The following is a 23,521-nucleotide window of genomic DNA, read 5'->3' as shown; positions in this document are numbered from 1 at the left end:
ATCTTACAAAAGAACTGAGCAGCCAAAACCACATTTTTCAAATATCTAGAAATGATTTCTTTCAGACTTAGGCCTATGTTGTCAGGAAAATAATACAGTCAATCCTAATCAAAGGCCTAATCAAATAAAAATATATAGGCTACAAACTGCAAATCAACCAAGTTTTAAAACTGAATGAACTATTAGGCCAAGCCTATAACTTTGACTTGTATTAAATAAAATTGATTTGCCTTAAATAAATAAAATTGCTTGTGTAATGCACATATGGGTTACATAAAAATAAATTAGCCTATATTCACTGTCAAATGCAATTTAAAATGAAATAAAAAGAAGATTTGCTTGCTTGTAGGCTGTCTACAGTTCTTTCGAGGTCACCTTCAAGAATACAAGTTTTGCCAAAGTCTGAGGTTTCTTCTGAGGCTTGAGGTGGGCGAGGTGTCGATCTCAGTTGGTGTCACGACGGGAGTGTTAATACCTCAGTTTCTACGATGAGGAGGTCGTGGATCTCTCCGAGTTTGTTACATACCGACTCATCTGTCTTGAAACTAACGCTAAAGTGAGATGTCCATCAGTACAGTACCATCCATAGCGAGTTGGCCACCGTTTATGCAAAGACAGCAAAGCCCATTGGAAGTGCAGCGTTGGCAAGCAGGGATTTGATTTCCATGACAGTAGGGAGGATCAACCTTATAGGTTCCTCAACTCCTTCTGCATTTTGTCTGTGAGGTCCGCTAGCAGTGCCAATAAATGGACAAGGTGCGTCAGCTGACATAGTTCATTTTCTGTGATTTTGTCAGTAGTAGACTTGATTTCGCTTTGCCATAACAGGTCTTTTTGGGTCATGGGGCGTATTCCCAATCGGTAGGTTTTCTTGGTGTTCAGGGTGCTCTTGCATACACTTTTCACCAGCTGTCCGACTTTCAGTGAGTGATTAAGATTGTCGTGCACGTTAACGGTGTCTTTGATAGCCAGCTGAAGCATGTGAATGTAAATTTTCAGATGTAAATTTGACACGGTAAAATACTGGTTTATTACATTTTGTACATTGGTGGTTATTTCTTTCACTTGGACCTGTGATAGTGCAGGTAATGCCTCATCTTCCTCTTCCTCATATGCTGCTGCTGGCACCTGCAGTCATTATCCTCGGCCTCCTCTTCAATGCCAGGGTCAGGGAGGAGTTTAAATGCCTTGATCATGTTGCTGGTACTGTCAGTCACTACCCGAATCACACATCGTTGCACAATCCAATTTTTCATTCAATTCAATTCACAGACGGTCCGAATGAAATTAAACAAGCATTAATACTTTAATGACAAAACTAATTTATTTAAATATTGTATTAAGCTATATATAGGGCCTATTTAACTAGCAACTAGCTCACCTTTGGATTTCTTCCCAACATGTTCATGTAGCACACTGTCATGTTTCTGAGAAATGTGTCTTTTTAGATTCCAAAATGAATTTTTACCAACTGCAACAATATCGTCATTATCGTCATCTGTTAGTGTTACAATAGTACACCTGTATGACTTCTCAGCTTCCTTTTGAAAGTACTTGGTGAACTCCATTGTCGAGTTTGCAGCAGCTGATTTTTGACAGAAAATAGTGTGGGTGAGCAGATGTATTCTGGGTCAGGCATGTTTCAAACTCATTGTGTGAGCGGTACCGGAGCGAAATTGGAGCGGGAGATAAGGCAAAGCTCCAACTTTTTAAAAAATGTGCTCATCACTCCATCCAAAATCCTCACGCTCCCCACTCGCTTGCGCTCCACTCACATGCTCCAAATGTTTCATTTGCAATATTACCTCTACTTTTTCCTTGTGATAACAGATTGTTCACGCATGCCTACAAACAGCCGTCTGTTCCGTAGTCTTTGTTGCTAAGCTTGTTCTAGGGGTTGTTCGCGTTGACCACTCGCATATTTTGAATCAGATTCCTGCTGCACCATGTAAGGATATATTTGAGAAATTTCCATTTTGAATAAAGAATTAGAAAAAGTGTGAAAAAGAAGTGATATCCTAATCGTTTTTCACATAGCTTCTGGAGCCACTGGAACTCAGCTAAGACGTAACTTCCAGAAGGTAACCAACCAGAGCAAAGTGGGCTCATCGAGAGGGGGGCCTTAAGGAGACAGGAGCTAAAACGGCCTGTTTCAGATAGAGGCTGAACTGACGAGCTGCATAAAGGACCAGAATAAGATAAATGTTTTTGAACTGTAAATCATACAAAGATATTCCCAGAATATAAACATAGACCTGGAAATGTGCACGTCACATCCCTGTTAAGGAAATAAAGTGGGAAAGTAAAAATAAATGTAGTTAAAAATGCAGAACACAAACATAAGACTGTAGATGTGTCAGTCTGTAATATGTTTAATGGTTAAGACCTTGTGGTTTGTGTTCAGTAAAGTATGTAGTGTGATAACAGACTTTGTGCCAGGGTCAGTCTGTCACTGTGTCTCTGTGTCTCCAACAGCCCTGCCTAGTGTTGGCCGTTACGCCCCTCTGCCTCCACAGACGTCCAACACCCACACACAAACAAAGAACACACACACACACACACACACACACACACACACACACACACACACACTTCACATTCACATACACACCACCAGCCAACTGTCCAGGACATGAACACTATCCCAGGCTCACTGGGCGCCACTTAAAGACTCCCACTTTGAAACTGACACTCCACTTGGCAGCAGCACCAAACAAAAGAAAGTGTGTGTGTGTGTGTGTGTGTGTGTGTGTGTGTGTGTGTGTGTGTGTGTATGCGTGTGTGACTGAAATTCAATTTCAATTCCAACAAAAGACAAACTCTGCATTATTCTAACTTCTCTGTATCTCGATCCTCCTCGTGTTCACCACACAAGAAACCTCTGCTATCCACCTCCCTATAAATTCTGATGTCTATTTTTGAAGTCATACACCCTTCCAACCCTGAGACGTGACCTTTCCGCCCACCTCTATCAGCCAACTTGAGCTTGTATGTGTGTGTGCGCGTGTAGACGCGTCAGTGTGGAAAGGTAAAGAGGCACAACACGATGACACAGTTAAATGTAGCATGTCACTGCATTCATGGCAGATTATCAGGCATGCTTTCAGAGCCAACTCCTTCCAGCAAATGCAAAAACAAGGACGCTTCGCCCTGAGGGTTAATGTAATAATAGGAACAGTATGACTGCGAAACCAAATTAGGACTTGTCACAGGACCTGTTGTATGGTAATGTTAGAATCCGTTGTGGTGTGAGTGTGTAAGACAGGTGAGTCTATTCCTGGTAAAGTATGTTGTTCTATTTTGGTTGCACTCAATTGCCTCTGCAATATTGTCTAAAAGGGGTGTTAGAGCGCCGTTATAAGCAATTATTCAAAATATATGTTAATACATTTTAGACATAGACTTAGACGCATAATAATATTGATTTAATTATTTAATTTTATAATGTTAATGCTTTTTCATTCAACTTTGGAACCACAGATCTTTGGTGTGAAAAACATATGTATTCTATACCAACTATATTATATTAAAACTGATGCTAACTGGTGCTTTCAACCTGTACGTGTTATTAGCTTCTGATTTATTTAAGGCAAAAGATAATCACACTATCAGACACCAGGTATTTCTTTAGATTCAGGATATATATAATGTCTAAGATCAGCAAACAGGAATGAACATGTAATGATGCCGATATCGAAACAGTTAATAATGAAACAGTGACATGCAAAAATATATTTATTAAGGCTGCAATTAAACTGACTTAAGAAGATTACTTGACTGTCAGTCACTCATTAAAAATAAATAATATTTACTAAACTAATGGAAATGAATAAAAGATAATAGGGCCAATTTGTTGCTTAAGTTAATTGGATAGTTGCTGTATTTTAATCATCTATAATTGCTGTGATAATGGCCCTGTGTGATTATACAACATATTTTTGTACTGAAATATAATATCACTTATTTTAATTCTCAAATTCTTCTTTGCTTTCTCTTTCTTTTCACTTGGTAGTTTTATAGCCATATTCTTCACAGTCTTTTGTAGCTTAATGGAAAAACGTTTTAACAATAATCTTATTTAAAAATAACACTATAACAGCATTTGTAAGGTTTTTTTTTTTCATCTTGAGATCAAGCACACATTTTCCCATCAGTGGCAGAGCCGAGGGGTAACATACTGTGAAGGTAAAATGCCATCAACATGCACAGGGTCACTTGGGACAGGAGCCATGTGGTGTGTGATTGGCAAATCGTGAGTGTAGACTCCCTCCAAGACTTACTCTTGATGGGGATGATGAGCTGGGGAATGACAGGCTGGATCTTGGGGCCTCCGTGCTCCAGCATGTCATGGACTCCCTGGCGGGCGAAGAACTCGTACGGATGAACGGTCTCACATAAGCCATCAAAGAACAAAGGCAGGTAGTGGTGGTAGTCCAGTTTATCAATCTCCACCTGAGGAGAGAAATTTGAATTCACATTATGGGCATGATTAGATGCCTCTTTAATCCACAGAGGCCGAAAAAAGAGAGATGTGGTGGTTTCTGTCCTTCGCTCAAGGGCAGTGGCGCCAGAATGAGTTTTAAAGTGGGGGACATCCAGCTTTGGATGATGTAAAAGGCTAGTGAACTTTTTTCATGTCAACTTCCTTTCAATTGCAGCCTAGCCTACTGTTTTTGTACAACTAAAATATGGTAAGAAATGCATTCCCTCTTCTCATCAGAGTACTTCCAGATCAAAATGGTAGCAGCTTTTATTTCTTAGCACAGTAGTCTGCCAACGAGCGGCTAAAAGGTTCACCTCAAAAGGAGCGTCTCGGCTCCTTTTTCACTCTGAGAACTGTTACACTCTAACCAATCAGCCCACCAACTAGTCAGTATGTTTTTTTAATAAGGTTTGAAAGAGAATCAAAATTCATGCCCTATTCAGAGGCTTTACATTCAATATGCCTACTAACATACAGTACAAATAGACAGCACTGCAGCAGAGCGAGGTTTAGTCCCCTAGGTTTATTTTCCAAAGTATTGAGTTTGCCTATCACTCCCAAAGCAAAAGCTATTTAACACTTTGTTCACGTCCAAGTCATCAGGTCCAATATAATAGACTAGGCTTACCGTAATACCTGGCTTAGATATTACCACTTTATTACCATAACACCTGAAAGGGGGGGGACACAAAGTCTCATTGCCCCCCTATTCTGGCGCCAGTGTTCAAGGGCATTTGCTGGAACTGTTGATGGAGACACTGGCCAACTGCAGGGATGAACTTTTTTGTTTTCTAGACAGTTTCTCTCCTCAAACAATACATCACCTTAAGGCTCAGTCAGATTCACAGCTTTACCTGCACATAGTGAGAGGTATAGCCGGTGTGTTTTTTCAAGGAAATCAGTTATTGCCACAAAGTTCTCTCTCATTGTTTGCCCTTTCTTTTTGTTTGTCCTTGGCACAATATATAGGGCTAAAGCTCCTCTTGCAGCCATTTATAACCCTTATAGTAAATACATACATTCACATACTCTCTCTCTCTCTCTCTCTCACACACACACACACACACACACATAATTGCGGGGACAGCTGTTCAGGAGATCATGACACAGCGGCATGTGGCATCCTGTGGGCTGACATGTTAACACCTGTTTACACCATTTACAGGACAGACAGAAAGGCGCACGCACACACACACACACACACACACACACACACACACCACACACACACACACAATCGGGCGGTAGATGAAGACATTTGTCCAGCTACAGGCCACAGGCAGGCTTTGATGTTGTTTGGCTGAGTGTGTTGGTACTGTGTGACACATTAAAGTGAAGTCTTTCATGTGTGTGAAGCCATCAGAGGGCAGCCACTCAGGCACACTGAACTGGAACGAACAGCTGACCCAGAGGAGGCTGTCCTTGAGCCTAGTCTGTGTTTGTGTGTGTGTGTGTGTGTGTATGTTTGTGTGTGTTCAGAACATCATATAAAATCTTAGATGTGGCTCATTTAGTATCTGTGTGTACTGGATGTAGTTACTGAGTGTGTATTTGTAACAGGGGTATCAGCTCTAGCACTGCGTCCCAGTGGCACTATTGTTGAGCGAGAGGTTAGAGGTTGAAGGGGTGATTCTCTTTTTCATGTCATGAAAGGTAATCCCTTGGGTGCAGAGGCAAATAGCCCCCAGCAGCTGGCGGTCCTTGAGGACAGCTGAGGCCATGAGGAAACACTCTCTTGTCCACAGACACACAGACTTACATATATATATATATATATATATATATATATATATATATGCACCGTGCTGGGTCATGCTGGTCTGTGCTGAAATGTCACCCAGGCAGTGACGCTCTGCGCTTTCAAGTCCACAGCCCTCGCCCAGACGCCGGTCAGAGCTGAGACTTCAAAGCAGGGCAGACCCAACCTTCCCCCCACCTCCCTCCATCCCCCCTCTGCTGCCAATCCTCCCCGACACTCGTCTCCCCCCAGGGTAAACACAGAGACAGAGAATGAGAGAAAAAAGATGGAGAGATGGCAAGATGGCGACAGAGACAGAGAGCTCACACTTTTAGTGCAGAGAGACAAGGCTGATTGCTTTGAGGCAATTTGCCGGCCAACCTTGACCTTTCCCTGCACTTGGTCAAGATCATCATTGTGAGTCAGGCGGGCTGGAGACGAGAACAAAAGCAAACATGAGCCCACAGAGAAAGGGAGGTGAGCGAATGGAGGGATGTAGAGGCTGAGGAGAGGCGAGATGACACCACAGCAAAGCTTTGCTTGCGAGCCAGTGGCAGTCACTGACACACAGGGACACGTCACGCCATAAGCTGTTTTTTTGAATTTCTTTGGACGCTGAAACAATACTGAAACACAATCCCACAACATCTAAACCAATAGATTTTGACTTGTAAGAGCAGTTTAATATTCTTAAATGTTCATACCTTTAAACAGCAGGATTGCAATCATGTAAATACTTCACTTTGGTGAAGTATGAAAAGTATGAAAATGCTGCCCTTTTAGTACTAAAAGTAAAAAAGTAAAGCATATTAAGAAGAATTAAACTTGGAATAACAGACAGATATTAAGCTAAAATTGTTAAGGCGTTAAAAGGAAAGGAACAATTCCACAAGACATAGTTTAATTTTATGATGAAATGTTTTGGTTGTCTTCTTTTGGTAGTCTATGTGTTTATGTATTGCATCTCTCTGTGTGTGTATGCATTATGTTATCACTGGCTGTCTATGTTTTTTTTCTTTGTCAGGCAAATGTAGAGAGGTTTAAATAGCTTTTTAATAACTAAAGTAAGTATTTTTACTTTTTATTTGGTTGTGTGATGTGCTGATGTGATACATGACACCTACCATGAACCTGAGATGTTGTGGGAATATTTACCTGGGAGCATTAATGTGGTGTTGTTGTACAGACGCCTCTGATGTCTGTGATACTCTTAATCAAAATCACATAAACAAGCACTTAGGGACTGGCTGGAGATTCCAGTTAGCACTGAAGGAGTGGGGACAATCAGCAAACACTCACACTCTTACATATCGTACACACACATACACACACACACACACACACACACTTTCCCGGAGAATCTTAATCAGCGGCTGCGCTGAGCGGTAACTCTTGCATCCGTTATCGATTGTCCGCCCAGGTTTGTTTGTCTTTGGGTGCCTGTGGGAATCCCCCCCGGAGTCCGGGGAGTCAATGAGAGTGGAGCACAGAAAGACTATCAGGCAAGTAGCAGCAATTAGCCCTGGGACACAGACCTGCATGTCTCCTCTGGTCAGCATTGCAACAGCAGACACACAGCAACAGAAGCAGACTAGACTTGAAGCTAGTCTGAGCAGAGAGTCTCTGCTCATTAAACAACAGTATCAGAGGCCCCTGACAGGCACAAGAGGCCAGGAGGAATGAAAACAGCAGGTTGCCACTCTAAATATACAACGGCTGGACGTGATTGTGTATGTGGGCATGTGGTGAATACATGTGTGGGTGGATGGATGTGTGAGTATATGAGCGCTTACATATGACTCCATGTATAGACTGTGTGCGCTCAGATGCGATAAGCTATGGGGCTACTTTGCCAGGGTGGTGTGAGTCACTTATGTTACAAAGCTACGGGCGAAATCACGCAGAGGTTTTACAGCAGGATAGGATCCAATGTGAAAAAGACAGTGAGAATAAAAATTAGAAAAAGACTACATGTGCATGTGTGTTTGTGTGTGTTTCTGCTCCTGAGGTAATTGCTATACAACTTAAAGAATGATAAAAAGAAGTGTGTTCAAAAAAAGTGAAGCTAATCCTGATTTGCCAATCTTCTCCTTTGACTTTCAGCCAATTTCAGCTGCTGACAAAAGCTAAATATTTATGGTATGTATGTCAATTAGATCATTCAAGAAACACACATAATAATTTAACAGTCAAATGATGATGCTATAAATGATTTGACCTGGATTCAGCTCTCTGTTACAGGTTTCTGTATTTAGATGAGTTGGCAGATGAGCTACTGTCAGTTAATTCAGCTTTGAGAGGAGAGCAGGCTTCCTATTGCTGCCACTCACACTATGAGTCATTCACACTCTAGCCAAAAAAGCATCCATTTGTTCTACTGAGAATGTATTATAACAGACCAAACTGGAATGCAGCAGTCACATACCCTTGATAGCACGTACACAAGATATTTACACCGAGGAAAGAGATATGCTTTGAAAGGGCCATGCATTACTGAGATTCAGAAGGCACACATGAATCAACAAGCACTAGAAATAACAATACATACTACAACAGAATTCCCATCAGTCATCAGTGTTATCTTGAGAAGGTATGTGAGTTTTTGAAACCCCATCTGCGGTCAGTGTATTGTAGATTTGTGCACGGAAGTTCTCTCCCAGAGTGAGAATTATAAAGACTTGACACTACACACTGATTTTGTTAGTTTTTCTGTTGTGGAGTTTCTGTAACTGTATTGTAGGGTTTTGGCAGGAGGTGCTGCAGTTTGAGAATGTGTTCTTATCTAAATATTTTTGCTATATGATGATGCGTGGACAATTGTGCTGTTAGAATGAAGGTACTGTAAAGGAAGCACTCCATAAAGCAATTCAAAAAGTAGCAGCTCAAACTACCATGAACAGGACTTTGACTTTGTGGATAGCAACATCCCTCTTATTAATCTCTCATATGACTTGTTAGAATGAATATGCACCACCATAAAATTTATCTTTTGGATGCACAAACTGCACTGAGTCCATAAAGCTAGCCTCCATTTCCACTCTGCACAGCTGCAGACATCACAATTTGGCCTCTGTCACAACTTGCCCAGAGAATCGACCACGTTGACAAATAATGATATGAAGTCAGTGAAGTCAAACATGCAAATAGGACAGACAGCCACACAGGCCAGTTATCCAATTCCAGATCTTCCAGCTGCAAGAGGAGTTGTTTTTTGTTATGATTGCACAGCAGCCGTTTTTTGTAGAGGACAACCAGGACAGTGCAAAGGGCTACTGTAATGATTTTAAGGACTGATATGTGAAGGAAACCTTCCATATTTTCTGTGGGGTTTGTGGTGTTGGCCACACTCTCAACAAATGACTGCTATAGTAGCGTGCCTCACTGTAGCGTGTTGCTAACTTTGGCTCTTTAATAATCACTACAGCCTTTTCTACTGTACATTCAATGTTTTTTTCTTCTGGAAGACGTTAACACAATGAGTCATCTCCTCATAAACAATTTTAACATCATTGCAGGAAAATAAGCACTAGACTTTATTGTGTTATCCATGACACGCAGGCTGGCATGTAAATGGCTCTTTCTGCTGTCAAATAAACAAAGCTAAACTGAAAAGCAGCCTCTGATGTTGTACTGACATTGCATTTCTTGCAGATTTTTGAGGGAAGCTTTTATGGCAGAACATATTTTCAGAAATTGTTGAACACACAACACACAACACATAGCCTGCTAATAATTTATTCATCCTAATTCAACTTGTTTCCAGCTGTGCCACAGGTGCACGGCACACCTCTGGCCAAAAAAAAAAAAATCCCCAAAGCAGTCACCATGCTGTGCGCACTTACGCTGCCAATACGAGAAAGAAAAATAAATAAATAAATAATAAGAGAAAAAAGAGACAAAGAACAGAATATTTTGACTTTCTTGGAGGTCACAATGAGAAGAGCAAGACTGGAATAGGGAAATGATAAGTGAGGGGAAGAGGAGTGAGTCACTCTCACTATCTCCCCTGACAGCTGTTTCCATCTAACAAGCATGCAAGTATGCTCAATTCAAAGCACTAGTAGTAGAGTGCATGGTGTCAATTGAAATGATACCTAACACATGCTGGATGAGACAATTTTGGGGCTTCAAAGATGGTTCAAAACCGGGACACAGAGAGTTATGAATTTTATGTGAACCTACCTCAAACACAGAGATGAAAAGAATTTTATTTAGGCAAACAGTCATGCCAGCAGTCCCAAATGGTGTGTTGAGGATTGAAAGCATGAGGGTGTTATTAAAGTAACAAACATTAGCCACAGTAATTGAAACAGTGACCCTGTAAGACAGTGTTCCTGTTGAGATTGTGCTTCAGTTAACATCATTGTTAGAGATGAGGAAAAACCCTGTTAGATGTTCCTGTTAGGAAGTACACATGGCAGCGCAAAAAACATCATTTTCTCAATAAAGTCTTTATTTCACAGTGGAAGAAAACACTGTTCCAGGATGTATAATAAAAGTCAGAATGTCACTTGAATGTTTAGCAACAAATATTAAAGAGTTCTGGCTTTGCTGCAGGCTTTTTTATGCAGACAAGTAGTCTATTTACCCAAACTGTCATCATCAAAATCACTAAGTTTGTGTTTCCGCAGTTTCCTTGTTTACATAAGGAACAAAGAAGACATTCAGTTTGTTCTCGTGCTCCCACTGAGAACCCATCACAATTATTTTTCTGTAAACAAGAAAGCAAGTAAAACCAATTAATTTCCCACCCGCATTTTCAAATTTGCCAGGACAATGTTGGCAATATCTGGCAATAACTGGGTTTGTTTACTTTCTTCTAGTAAATCATGCAGTTTTAATTGCGCACAGAATGAACTGTATAACTGTGTTTTACACAGCGCAGTGTGCTCAAGGTGACACAGCACAACTGGAGTCCTGAGAAGGTCTGGACGGCTGCGGTGATTGAAAAAAGGGTAAACGGAGTGATGGAGGGCCGAGCAGACTGATGAAGGAGTGGAGACGCAAAGGCATGTAATGTTAGAAGAAGCTGAGGTGGATGAGGAAGAGAATATCTGGAATAGAGGAGGCTCTTCCATAGAGGCGGAGGAGGTTGCTCTTCCTCTATTTTTGAGAGGCAATAGGGAGACCAGAATATAAAAATGAATAATCGGTTGAAATAAATCTTTACCAAATCTAAGCATCATTTATAAAATATATTTTTCTCTCTTCTTTGGAAAATATCCATTATTGAAATTCTGATTAAAATGCTTCAACAGTGATACCTGCAGGGCAGGCAAGAGAGGAGAGGGCATTGTGTGTGTGTGTGTGAAGCTGTGAGAGGAGAGCAGAGGAAGACGGGCCCCCTGCTGTCCTCCTCTTATATCAATTTAATGTAATTCATTTGTTTCTCATACTAATCTGTTATTGGCCAAAACACATAAAATGATGCTCCAATGGAAGACGTCCTCCCTAACCAATCAATAACCAGAATGCAATATTGACATCGCGTTAATAATATATATAATATATTTTATATTAATAATTTCCTCTACCACTGTATTGTACGTGAGTGTGACAAAGTGGCGGTAAAGCAATACATAGATTCATATTTCATACAGTAGTGTATTAGAAAAGAAATTATAACATGCAAATTATGAACTACTTCTCAACAAATCACTAAAAATGACATTTTATTTAGGCCTTTTCAACACAGTCCAAATTTCCTTTTTTCAGATTTACATTCCTACGCTTGTTGTAGCAGCCTGCAGGACCACAGTGGCTTGCGGTAGCCCAACATACTGCTGCTCTGAGGTGAATTCCTCTCATCAACAATAGAAAGTTAACAACATAATTTAAATGAAACAGTCGGGAGAATGTTTGTCATTCTTGCTAATGATATCAGACTGGTTTACCAGCAGCGACAAAGTTCTGTTAACAAACAAACAAGATGATCTACAGCCATAAATGCAGTGGGACGTTATGACATGGTTACTTCATCTTTATAAAAGAAAGAAGACATCAGATAACACAGTCAGATACATCATCTCTCTCACTGTCTCTTTGGTCTCTAATTTCTTCTCTGGTGGTTAAATGTCTCTCTGTGGCTGTTGTGTGAATTTATCTCATTAACAAGAATGCAGCAAAGAGATCATACAATGTGTTGTCAGTAGTTTTCCTGGACACTGAAGCTGTTGAAGAGTTACAGCAAGCTGTCTGGACTCACATGGAGAAAGCCTGATTCAGTTGGAAATTATCCAGTTTTTAATTGAGTGGTTGTTCAGTCACCTATGTGATTTGTGAATGAGTGTGCAGGAGGTCTGGCTGCTTGCTTGTGAGAATTTCTTCAGTCATTGTTTGTTTTTAAGCTGAGATGTATATTGAGTAATAAGCTTAAAGTAACTATAATTAAGATTTTTAAATACTAAAAGTAACTAGAATAACAACAGTGTTAACACTGTCAGCTTTGTAGGCTATTTTTGTATGTCTTGCATATAGATAACAGTGTGTAAGTCATGTATTTGATACATGCATTAATACCATAGACTGTAAAAAACATATGGACGTAACCACCGTGATGTCACCCATTGGTTTCTGAAGAGCAGTTTTGAAGTTCAAAGTGGGTGGCTCCGGTCATCGCCATCTTGGTAGTGACTGATTCCGCCTAACTCCTGGCTAATCCAAAATGGGCAGAGATGGAGCAAAGGCGGGCCAAATGAAGCCTGGTTGCTGAAACAAGCCACCTAGCTGCTAGCGACCTAGCGGCTAGCTACCCACTGTGCAGTTGTCATGAAAGGGGAAATTAGCTACAGAGGCCAAAACAATTTTTTGTACCAGGCTGTAAACATGTTTATTTCTGCTGTAAGGTTGGGCATTTTAACATGGAGGTCTATGGGGATTGACTCACTTTTGGAGCCAGCCTCAAGTGGCCATTCGAGGAACTGCAGTTTTTGGCACTTCCCCATTGAGTTCATTTTTCCAGAAGTTGCCTCTTGATTAATACTTTTTGATGTGAACCTACACTTTTAGAACTGTTAATGTTTTTAATGTCCAATCTTTCTAGTATTCAGCACTGATCTGTACCTGTATCAGATTATAAGCTTTGTGGTACTTTCTATGTTTCAGTATACTGAGAAAATACATAGGAAATACGTGTAAATCATGTGACATGTTTGTTTTTGATGAGAACATAAATCTGTTGTCAAAATAGAACAATAACTATAAATTTGAAGTTGACTTTGCTTAACTTTGTCGGTAAAATGACACATCTGAACCGCTCCAGGGCTAAAATGAGCACTTCTTTGTTTAGCTTCAATTTGTATAAATGTCTTTAAAGGAGCAGCATTTTCACCACTCAGGGGCTTTTGTTTTTGAAAGCAAATTGTTTTATTGGCATCTGATTTCATCAGGTAAGGGACAATGATATAAGTATGACATGGTTTGTTGTAATCTTCCATGTTACATTCTGTTTGAATATGGGTTGCTATAATTCAACAGGTTATGCTATAATTATGTTAGTGCCTCTTTCTAACTTTGAGCACCTGCCCCTCTAAAGGTCTCTGCATGGCCCTGCATTCAAACATAAAACCATAACACAAGTAGAACATAAAAAAGTAGAGATAAGAAGCCAACTAGTGTAAAATAATATGACGCAGTGGGTTGGTTTTCCTCCCGTCCTCCCTAATTTTTGGAGTCACCAGCCGCCACTGGTCTGGAACCTGCTCCAGTTTTAAAGGTGAAGCAGCTAAATAAAGCTCAGATTAGGACTCCGCTCACTGTGCTCACTGTGTGTGTTTGTGTGTGTGTGTGTGTGTGCTCCAGCACGGGACCCTCTGCCACAGAGATGGAAGTAGGCCAGAACAGTGGAGAGAAGCAGGGGGAGGAGGGAAACGAGAGGCAATGAACATGACAGGAGTTGGAGACAAAAGGTTTTGTAGCTGGAGCTTTCCTTATCTCTGTGTAATGTGCGCATGCCTGCACATGTGTTGGTCTGTGTGCAGTTAGCACACACAGATGCTCTGACTGTGTGAGATATAGGCCTTTTAAATGACCTATCAATGGCCATAAAGTCACAGCTCGCCAGCTAGTGGTGTGATCGCGGCTGTGACTTGTCTATTCTGGAGCTACAGCCTCTGCTCTTAGCTTCCAGTGATTACAGCTCAGCAGCCGAGCTTGAAAACACACAGGCAGAGTGTAATCAAGTCAGAGAGAGGGAGGTGTAATCAGCATTTCCCCTCCAATCAGCCCCAAAATCACTGTCTCTAATCTGCAGCCAGCCATTGATGGGTTTGATTGATAGGATGGATTTGTTATCTGGCTGTGGGGGTCTACAGGGAGCAGAACAACAAGCAAGAGCAAGAGACACAGTCAGCTTATCAGCTATCGCTACATTTGTTACCGCTTCCCTCGTTGAGCGAGCTGAGCTTTTCCTCACAGGCTACAACTGCAGCTCTCCTCTCATTTATCATACAGAAGAATTAAATGTGGACACTTCAAAGTACTTCCACACACAAGGGTCCCCGGGGGCATGTGTTTTCTCCCTGTTTAAAATGGAAAGGGCCAATCCATCACTGGTTGTTTGTGACGGAAACAGAAACCACAGTGAGTATTTGTGTGCGTATGTTTGTGTGTGTGTGTCTGAAGCATGCATGTGTCTATGCCTGCATTAATTACTCGCATATATATATGTGTGTGTGCGTATGTGTGTGTGTGTGATTTGTACATGTCAGATGCACAGGGAAGATAAGAGGGCAGAATAATGCTTTTTCAGCAAGCAAATACCATGACTGTGGCATCTACTGCCTGCACGCTTTTGATAAATCTCGCTCCCTCTGCCTCACACTGTACTGAAAAATCCTCACAAATGTTCAAACAAATACGCTCATTTTCAATGAGCATGTGATGAATGAGCGCTATTGATTTTGTGTATGAAGCCAAAACAATAGAGACCAAGACAAATGTTAGGTCTGTTTAAGATAACAAGGCAGCTTTACACACATTCTCTGCATGTTTGAAGAAACAGGATCGACACAATAAAGAGGATAAAAGACGGGATTTAAGTTAACAAACACAGATACGATTAGATTGCAAATTTGTGGCCACTATTCAACTGTTTATTCGAATGTCACCTCTCTCTCTGTTTTCCCAAGTTGATTATCTCTATTCTTACACAGATAATGGTGCACAGACTTTACTAAAACCAAAAATATCTTTGTTAAAAAAATTCTCAAAATTCTTTAAATATATTGGATTGATAAGGTGATTTATTATTGTTGAAAACTTTCCTTGAAAATTATATTGACTTCCAAATTTTTACACTCCACCCAAGCAGTGGTGTGTGTGTGTGTGTGTGTGTGTGTGTGTGTGTGTGTGTAGGCAGAGGCTGCCTACTGCAACACACTATCTATGTATTGCATATGTATCTATGTATGAAGAGCAGTGCACAGGCAAAATATCGGCTTAAGAATATCATGTGATTCCAAATCAAATGACAACTCCACAAACTCCAACTGCTGAAGAAGATTGTGTGACACAATAGAAAGCTCCAGAACAGCTACTAAATGGACCTTGCGGTGAGTGTTTTTTTTTTTAACAAACTATTTCTTACTTCAGATGCCCAAATCGAAAAATTCCAATTTCGCTGAGGCGCTTTGATCAACCGGGCGGCCCACCAGAATTTCAGTTCCACACACGCCGATGGGTGACAGCTCCATTACTAACTAAAAATAAATCGCAGAGGGAGCATTTCAACATTTGAAATTCAACAAGTGAGGCCGACTCTGAGCCCACATGTCAAGTGTGCTGAGCCAGTAATGCCCACCCTGAGCTGGGAAGTAGCACAGAGAATCAGCAGCATCAGTAGCAATAGGCAGTGTGCTTTCAGGGCTGAGCAGCAACAGCAGCAACAGCAGCAGCAGCAGCAGCAGCAGCAGAGGCAAAGAGTGTCTGTCAAGGCTCTGTCCAGCTCCTAATGGGATGTTCTTGTTGTTGCCAGCGGATAACTCTCATCCTGTGTTCTGGACTACAGATCAAAGAGCGCCTGGACTCCGCAGAGCTACCAAGGCTGCATGGATGGAGAGGACAGACACTGAGAGTGGAGCGGGAAGGGTAAGTAAAGGGTAAAACAAGAAAGCAAGCAAGCAAACAGGTAAGGCAGGAAAGTCAAAATGACGGAAAGAAATCAAAAATAAAAATAAAGCCTAACTGACTTCTGCAGTGAGCATACACTGTGTCCCTCTGTTCACCCTCACAGGCAGATTATAGCCCATTCTTCTATTTTCTGTCTCTATTTAGGTGAGGGGAAAGGGAGGGAAGTAAAAAAAAAAAAAGGATAAAAGCCGACTATAAAAGTCAAGAGGGACTGTTTTGTTTTCTTTAAACCAAATCCAGGAAAACTGGGAGATTGATGTGGCTGTGAGCAGTGGCACAATGTGGCACAAGATGATGTCACTTCGATGTGGTTCTCTGGGAGATTTGACTCTTCCTACTTTGCGAAAGACTGTCAGAGTAAAAAGACAAGAGGCAAAATCGTATTTATTTATTTATTGGAACAGTAAAACAAAGCAGCAGAAACACAACAACAAAAGAGATGAAGCAAATTGTGCAGGTAAGATTTATAAAACCCCTAGAGGCTTATAGAAGGAATCTCACTGCAATATGCATTATAAGCAAAGACAAAAGTCATATAATCCATAAAAATAAGCAAACAAGCAGCCATAGGATCAAAAAGCAAACATAAAGCAGGCAACATAAATCAAGCAAAGACATAACAAAATAAATCAAATAATGTAACTCTTAAACTTTTGAGGATACTTGTTGGGTCAACAAATGGTGAAGTGGTGAACTGAGACATCCTCACTTCAGAAGCTACATAGCTGGTAGCCAATGAGCACACACGTTAGCCCTCTCCGCTAAGGGTCAGTAGTGATGTCAGAGCAAAGCTCTTTGTCAGGTGATGTGAAAAACCTTTTGAGTTATGAGTGGCAGCCAGCTGTGCAGGTAATGGTCCAGATATAAGAAAATGGCTTGGTGTGATGAATATCAAGAGCTAAAAAGCAAGGGGGGGGGGGGGGGGGGGGGACAACAAAGAATAAAGCCTTATACACAGGGCTGAACACACTGTATACACACACAAACACACATGCAGAGCTCCATCATCCAGGAGAAAAATGTCTTTTCTTAGCGTCAATGATAGCATCTTCAGTCCCATGGTTCAACACTCTCACTCAAGGCCTTTGACAAAAGGACCGGATCTAAAGAAGAGGATTGTTTCAGAGAGCTGACTAATGTGCGCTACACACAGGGCCTCATGAGTGGGATGAAAGGTAGCTTTTGAAATGTCACAGAAAATGTAGTGCTTCAAGATTCTGAGCACACACAGAATTGCTACTGCTGCTGCAACATTCATGTTTCAGTATAGACTGGCCATGATCTTTTGATAATCAGACGTAAAGTAATGCAAAGTCATACTGAAAAGACAGAATTCTTTTCCAGTCTTCTAGGCTGCAATGAAAAAATAACCAGGACGGAGGTGAAGGCAACGACTACTAAAAATCAAATCACAGTTTATGCCTGTGATACAATTCAACATCTGTCGCAGTTCAAGTTGTCGGAACAAGAAAGATGACCCAAATGATACAGAGGCACAAGGTGTAGAGTTGTAGAGTTGTATTTTACTGACTGACAGTTGGTAGGGTTAACGCACCAACAAACATAGCTGCTGTATGTGCCAATGATGGCAAGCAAGGAGAATACTGCTAGCAAGCAAACATGGATGTAAACAATGTACGATTGAACCTTCCTGATGATAAAGAAAAAAATAATTTTAAACCTCAAATCAATTTTGCATGAAGAAACAACCTGCCACAAGAACAAGTTGGGGAATAGCTGTTTTTATACTTGATAGTGCAAAGACACCTCATGATTTATCCAGTGTACACTACTTGTTTTTACTACAAAAAACACAGGAATACATTTTTTGCAATGTAATGTGATTATTATTATTATTTAGGAAATGTAACCATATTTTAACGCCAATAATTTGTAATTTCTCGATTTAGAACCTGTATGAGCATTATAGACTTATTTCTCATGCTTGCAGCACATTGTGTTTGTTGCTTCTTTACGGGGGCAGAATTTCAATCAATCCTTTTACCTGTCCTGTCTGCAGCCTCAGGTGGATCAGGACTACATTCAGTTCCCTGATCACCAATGCCGGAATAATGTGTTTGGGGACCCAGAGCAAAACCTTGTTGTTGCCTCCAAGTTCCCATCAAGCACACAACACTCTACAAATAGCAGCTTCATTATATTTTGCATAGACACACAAAAACTAACTACTCCTATACTGAAATACTACCTGCCTCAGGTGCTCTGTATGGCTTGCGGTCATTTGATGAAACAACGTTATTTAGGAAAAATTTAAGTATGCACATTGTTATGTCTTGTGCAGTGTGTTCTGTGTACCTGCCCTTTGCTTCAGGGAGCTGAGACCAATCATTGCTCCCATCCAATCAGCAGCAGCTGAGCAACCTACAAAAAGGCCTCCACCTCCTCACCCCATCTCTCACTGAGCCAGAAGACTCTCCTCCATCCCTTTCCTTTGTTTGTTTATTAATAAACTGGCATTTGTTTTATCTAATTCAGTTTTCCTCGTTCACGTTACTTCCCCTTGAATCCGGTCATAACAACACGCTATAGTAAAAGTATAAAGTAAAATCATAAAGATGTCAGAACTAGATTTTGACACAGTAACCCTCAGGGACCAAAGAATTTGTAACAAAGCAGAACCAGTTGATTTTGGACTTTAGTGCTACAAATTACTAGTAAAATTGGTGCGGTTGTGGACATGTTTATTTGTAACCGCCATGAAACAACAGAACAAACAACAACAAACCACAGAAAATAACATTTTCTTCCTCTCATTCACCAGCTTTCTCGCTACCACTGCTCGCTCTCCTCATCCACTTTCTAGCTCGCTTGACCACTGCTTCTCTCTCTCTCTTTCTCTCTCTCTCTTTCTCTCTCTCTCGTCTTTGTTAAAATGAGTCAGGAAGTCGTCAGCAAAGCCTAACTTTACTTTAAACGAAGAGAGAAAGCCCTAGTAATGTTTTTGTCTTCCCACATGGCTGGGTTGTACAGCATCACGGGTTGCGTTTCTCCAAAAGTTGATTCTGCCCCTGCGGCCCCCGCCCCCACAGCCTAAACACACAACGCTGCCAGCTGGTTACCTGAGGCTTGTGACACGTGCACATTGAAATCATGACAGGAAAAAGAAAAGGAAAAAGTCATTTTCTCTCAATGAAAAATGTAGTCTCCTTGAAGCTTATGAGAAACTGCCAAAAACGAGCCAGCCAGATGCAGCAGCAAAACAAGCGTTTAAACAGCTGTTCTGTATTTTGAAACAGTCAATAAAATTCAGTAAAGAGTGAAGCTGCCTGTTTCATTACTTTATATTCATGTAATAAATATACAAATGTCAATTTGTAAAAGGAAAAAAAGTGAAAAGAAAAAAAAATCAGATAGTAATCAATTTGACCCGGATGGAAGTGATCACTATAAAGGGTTTCCACTGTAATAAAAAAGCAACTGACACAAAGTAACCTGCTTTGCTAGGATGATAATCCAGCCTTACGGATCACCTTTCACATGCGCTGCAAGAGCTTCACTCTTGACTTCCACAAAGAGAGAAATTTGGGTTACTGATGTGCAGCATCTTTAACATTATAAGCCTGCCCTACCTTCCCTGCGAGAAGGTAGTGCTCTCCCACGAGACATTAGGGATTCACTTTTCCTAATGGTAATGTTAGTCCAAGAAAAGTAATCAATTTTCTGCTGTTAAATTCACAAACGGGATATTTTTACCTTTAAGACAAAAGATCGGCTTTGAAAAACTGTTTTCTGAGGAAGAAAATGCATTTAACATGCCCATTAGACCTCAAGCATTCATAAAATGTGTTTTGGCAAGAAATAGTGAATGTAAACAGAACTTTTGTTAGTTTACAGGAAAACTCCACAAGGTTACAGGTGCAACAGGTGCAAAGTTACTTTTTAAGTTATGGGAAGACCAACAAGTGTGGTAAAAAACAGATGTTTCAAACCGTGATTAACACTAAGACGGGAAGGAGGTTACTGATAAATGTGTGTGATATTGAAATCACCCAACTTTCGCTAGAAAAACAGATCCCATCCAAATGTGGACTAAGACACAGTTTTGGTGCTGTCAGCCCTGGCTATCATGCTTGTTGGTAACAAAGACAAAGCTTGACATCAATGGCTCAGGTCAGTGTTTGGACTACGATTGAGTGTAACTGAATAGTTATAACAAAGTATTGCTGCAGTACAGTAAGCAAAGAGGCAGTGTTCCTAACCTGCCCGAATAATCTCGCCAACCCAGAGAGATAAAACTGAGTAACATAACTTGACCTTGCAATACAAGAAAGATCTTATATTGTTTCATGAATAATTTCTCCCCTCAATAATGTAAACAGAATAGATGCCCCTTAAAATGTATCAAAAAGATTTTACACACACAATTACAGGCATACACACACAACTGCGGTTTGTAGAGATAATTTAATATTCCTATGTGCCCATATTATAATGGCAAAATGAATAAATACAGTCTGAATCCAGCAGCTTGAAAAGTGTGGAGTCACGGTAGGGGATCCATTACAGCAGGTGTTGGATGGCATTACAATGGATGGAAAGAATATACATATAGAACATATATATATATATATATATATATATATATATATATATATATACTTAGGAGGACAAAAGCCTTTCTTCCATTTAATGTTGTTTGCCTGGATGTAAGAGAAATAGCTGGTACCCAAAGATGGTGTACAGGGATTATGCTTGTTCATGCTTGTTTGTTTGCCAGAACACTCACCCACACATACACACACACACACACACACACACACACACACACACACACACACACACACACACACACACACACACACGTACACCCACAAATCTACTTCCCGTTTGGAAAAAGGAGAGAGTGAAGGGAGCAGAAACAGTGCAGTGAAGCAGATGTAATTACAAAAGGCAATACAAGCCGTGTGTCTCCAAGTCTCTCTGACCCACAAGGAGGGAGTAAGTCAGAGCTTATCAGGGTGCCACAGAATGGGAGAAATCTTCCAGCAGAGGTGGCAAGTGCTCCCTGCTCTTTTCAGATGTGACATTGGGAAGAAGATGATGGTGGTGGTGGTGGTGGTGGTGGTGTTGTAGGTAGCAGCTGAGCTCTAAGTGGAGAGGGTAGCAAATGAGGAAATAGTCCCTTCTTCATTTCTGGTAGCAGGCAATCTAAGGTTTGCCCCAGGAAGAGAGATTTGAGGCAGATAAACAGCACTAGTCCAGTCGTCATCTCATACACTGACAGGAAGCTTAGTTAGATGATACAGTGAAGGTGACAGATTGACCACAGATGACTGAGGGTTGCACAGCCACTATGTAAGGAATTAAATTATTATTATCATTTAGTAAAAAAGCCTATAAACTGTTGTCCTATCAATTTGTAATGCTCTACCACTCTTTATGTTCACAAGTCATGTTGGGAGATTCTGTTTTTTAGGAATTCCTGCTGAGAGATTTGACAGGTGTTGTCAGATGACAAAATGAACAGCCAAAAGATGAAGATGGGTATGTTTCTGACAGGTTTATTGCAAAAGCTCTACGTGCAAACCGTCTGGCCTTAGTGGTGTCTGCTGCTGCAAATGCACGCATGCAAACAAGCAAATGCAAAAGACGCATACATACCGTATGCGCACGGTCAAGGACACACACACACGATTACACTGCCTCTTATGTTTTCCCTCGACAAGTGATGGAAAGAAGCTGTTCTACCTCAGGATGAAATGGAGAGAAAGTGGCATGTGAGAAAAACAGAGGAGAGAGAGAAAGGAAAGAAAGTACGATTTTAGTTTTGGATTTTATCAACTGAAATTCCAATTCTTGATCTTAATGATGTCTGGTTCATATTTTTGGCAAATCGTATATGTAAGAAACTGCAAAAAACATTTTATCAATACTTTACTTTTGCTGTCTAACACTTGTTTTTACTTGAATTGGATGTGCTAGTATTGGTTGACTTAGGGATATTATTACTACATGAGGGGGTATTTAAACTAAGGTTGTCAAAGGTTTTGATACTTTTTCGATACCAAATGTTCAAAATGATATGATCTCCATTAATTATACATTGGATAATATCAAAAGTACCAAAGCTATAAAAAAAACAGATCTACAATCAGATTTTCACCTAAGGCTGCACAGATGAAACAACAGGGAAGAAAATCAACTGGTCCTCAACCTGTGGCTGTTATAGCATTCTCTCCAGCAACAAACCCATAACGTGATTGGTGGGTCACATCATGCAAACATGGCAAATTTAATTTAAAAAAGGAAAAAATTGATCCTATTTTGTGTGCCTAGGACTGTTTTTCTTTTTGCCATGGTATTGAAAGATGTGTCAGGCATCGTTTTTTAATACTAGTATTGTATCAAAGTTTAAAATTCTGGTATTGTGACAACCTTAATTTAAACACTTCAGTCATACAGTACCACGGCGCAGTGCTTTGTCAAGTTAGAAGGACATCCTTGATTACATAAAATAATTTTTTGTGATTGTCTGTATTTTCTTTAGTAAAGCTTCAGTGCTATATAATTTACACTATATGTGTGTTAATACAAGAATCTCAACAGGTCCAAACTTCAGATACTGACAAGAAGAAGTGAAAAGTGGAAAAAAATGATGAATCCCCAGTTCTTAAAAAAATGTAGACGGTGCCAGTTCATAACCAGTTCTTTATACTAAACTCTAGTAATACTGTATATGGCAGTGAGAAAACAAGAGAACAACCTCTTCACAGGGCATTTTGCCTCCAGGATGCAGCCCCTATTACCTCCACTGATTCACCAGAGGTAATCACCAATATGGCTCTGGAGAAATCATAAGGATAAGGAAAGAGGGAAAAGTCTGTTAACCAGGAAGAATGAGGATACATGGAGAGGGCTTTGAATGAAATATGGCTTATATTATTTCTTCCTGCACACCAGACAGGGCCGTCTGTCATGGCCAGGAAGGGGCCAGAGAAAGTGGGCTAAGTGGTCAGGCCATTTCTTGTGCCTTTCCAAGTGGCTGAATAGATATTAGGATTTTACAGGCTATTACACATGATAATTGCACAGCATATTGAATTTCGGGCAATTTTCTCACACCGACTCTCTCTTTCTTCCTCACCCTTTTCTATAAATAAACATTTTACAGTATGTAAAAATGTATGTCATATGTGGACAATGATTTAAAG

General features: G+C 40.5%; 1 protein-coding gene across 8 annotated transcripts in view; it reads right to left on the bottom strand.

The window, feature by feature from the left end:
• Positions 1 to 23,521, bottom strand: part of pacrg (PARK2 co-regulated) — a 146,413-nt gene that overhangs the window by 66,781 nt on the left and 56,111 nt on the right. For all 8 annotated transcript variants that reach the window (XM_042388433.1, XM_042388440.1, XM_042388439.1 and 5 more), the window contains one exon: positions 4,281 to 4,452. In XM_042388433.1, the coding sequence (XP_042244367.1) occupies positions 4,281 to 4,452 (172 nt within the window). The remainder of the gene's footprint in view (positions 1 to 4,280; positions 4,453 to 23,521) is intronic.

Source organism: Thunnus maccoyii, chromosome 16 (assembly GCF_910596095.1).
Source record: "Thunnus maccoyii chromosome 16, fThuMac1.1, whole genome shotgun sequence".
Lineage (NCBI taxonomy): Eukaryota > Metazoa > Chordata > Actinopteri > Scombriformes > Scombridae > Thunnus > Thunnus maccoyii.
The sequence above is the reverse complement of the archived record's forward strand: the minus strand, read 5'-3'. Positions and strand labels throughout refer to the sequence as shown.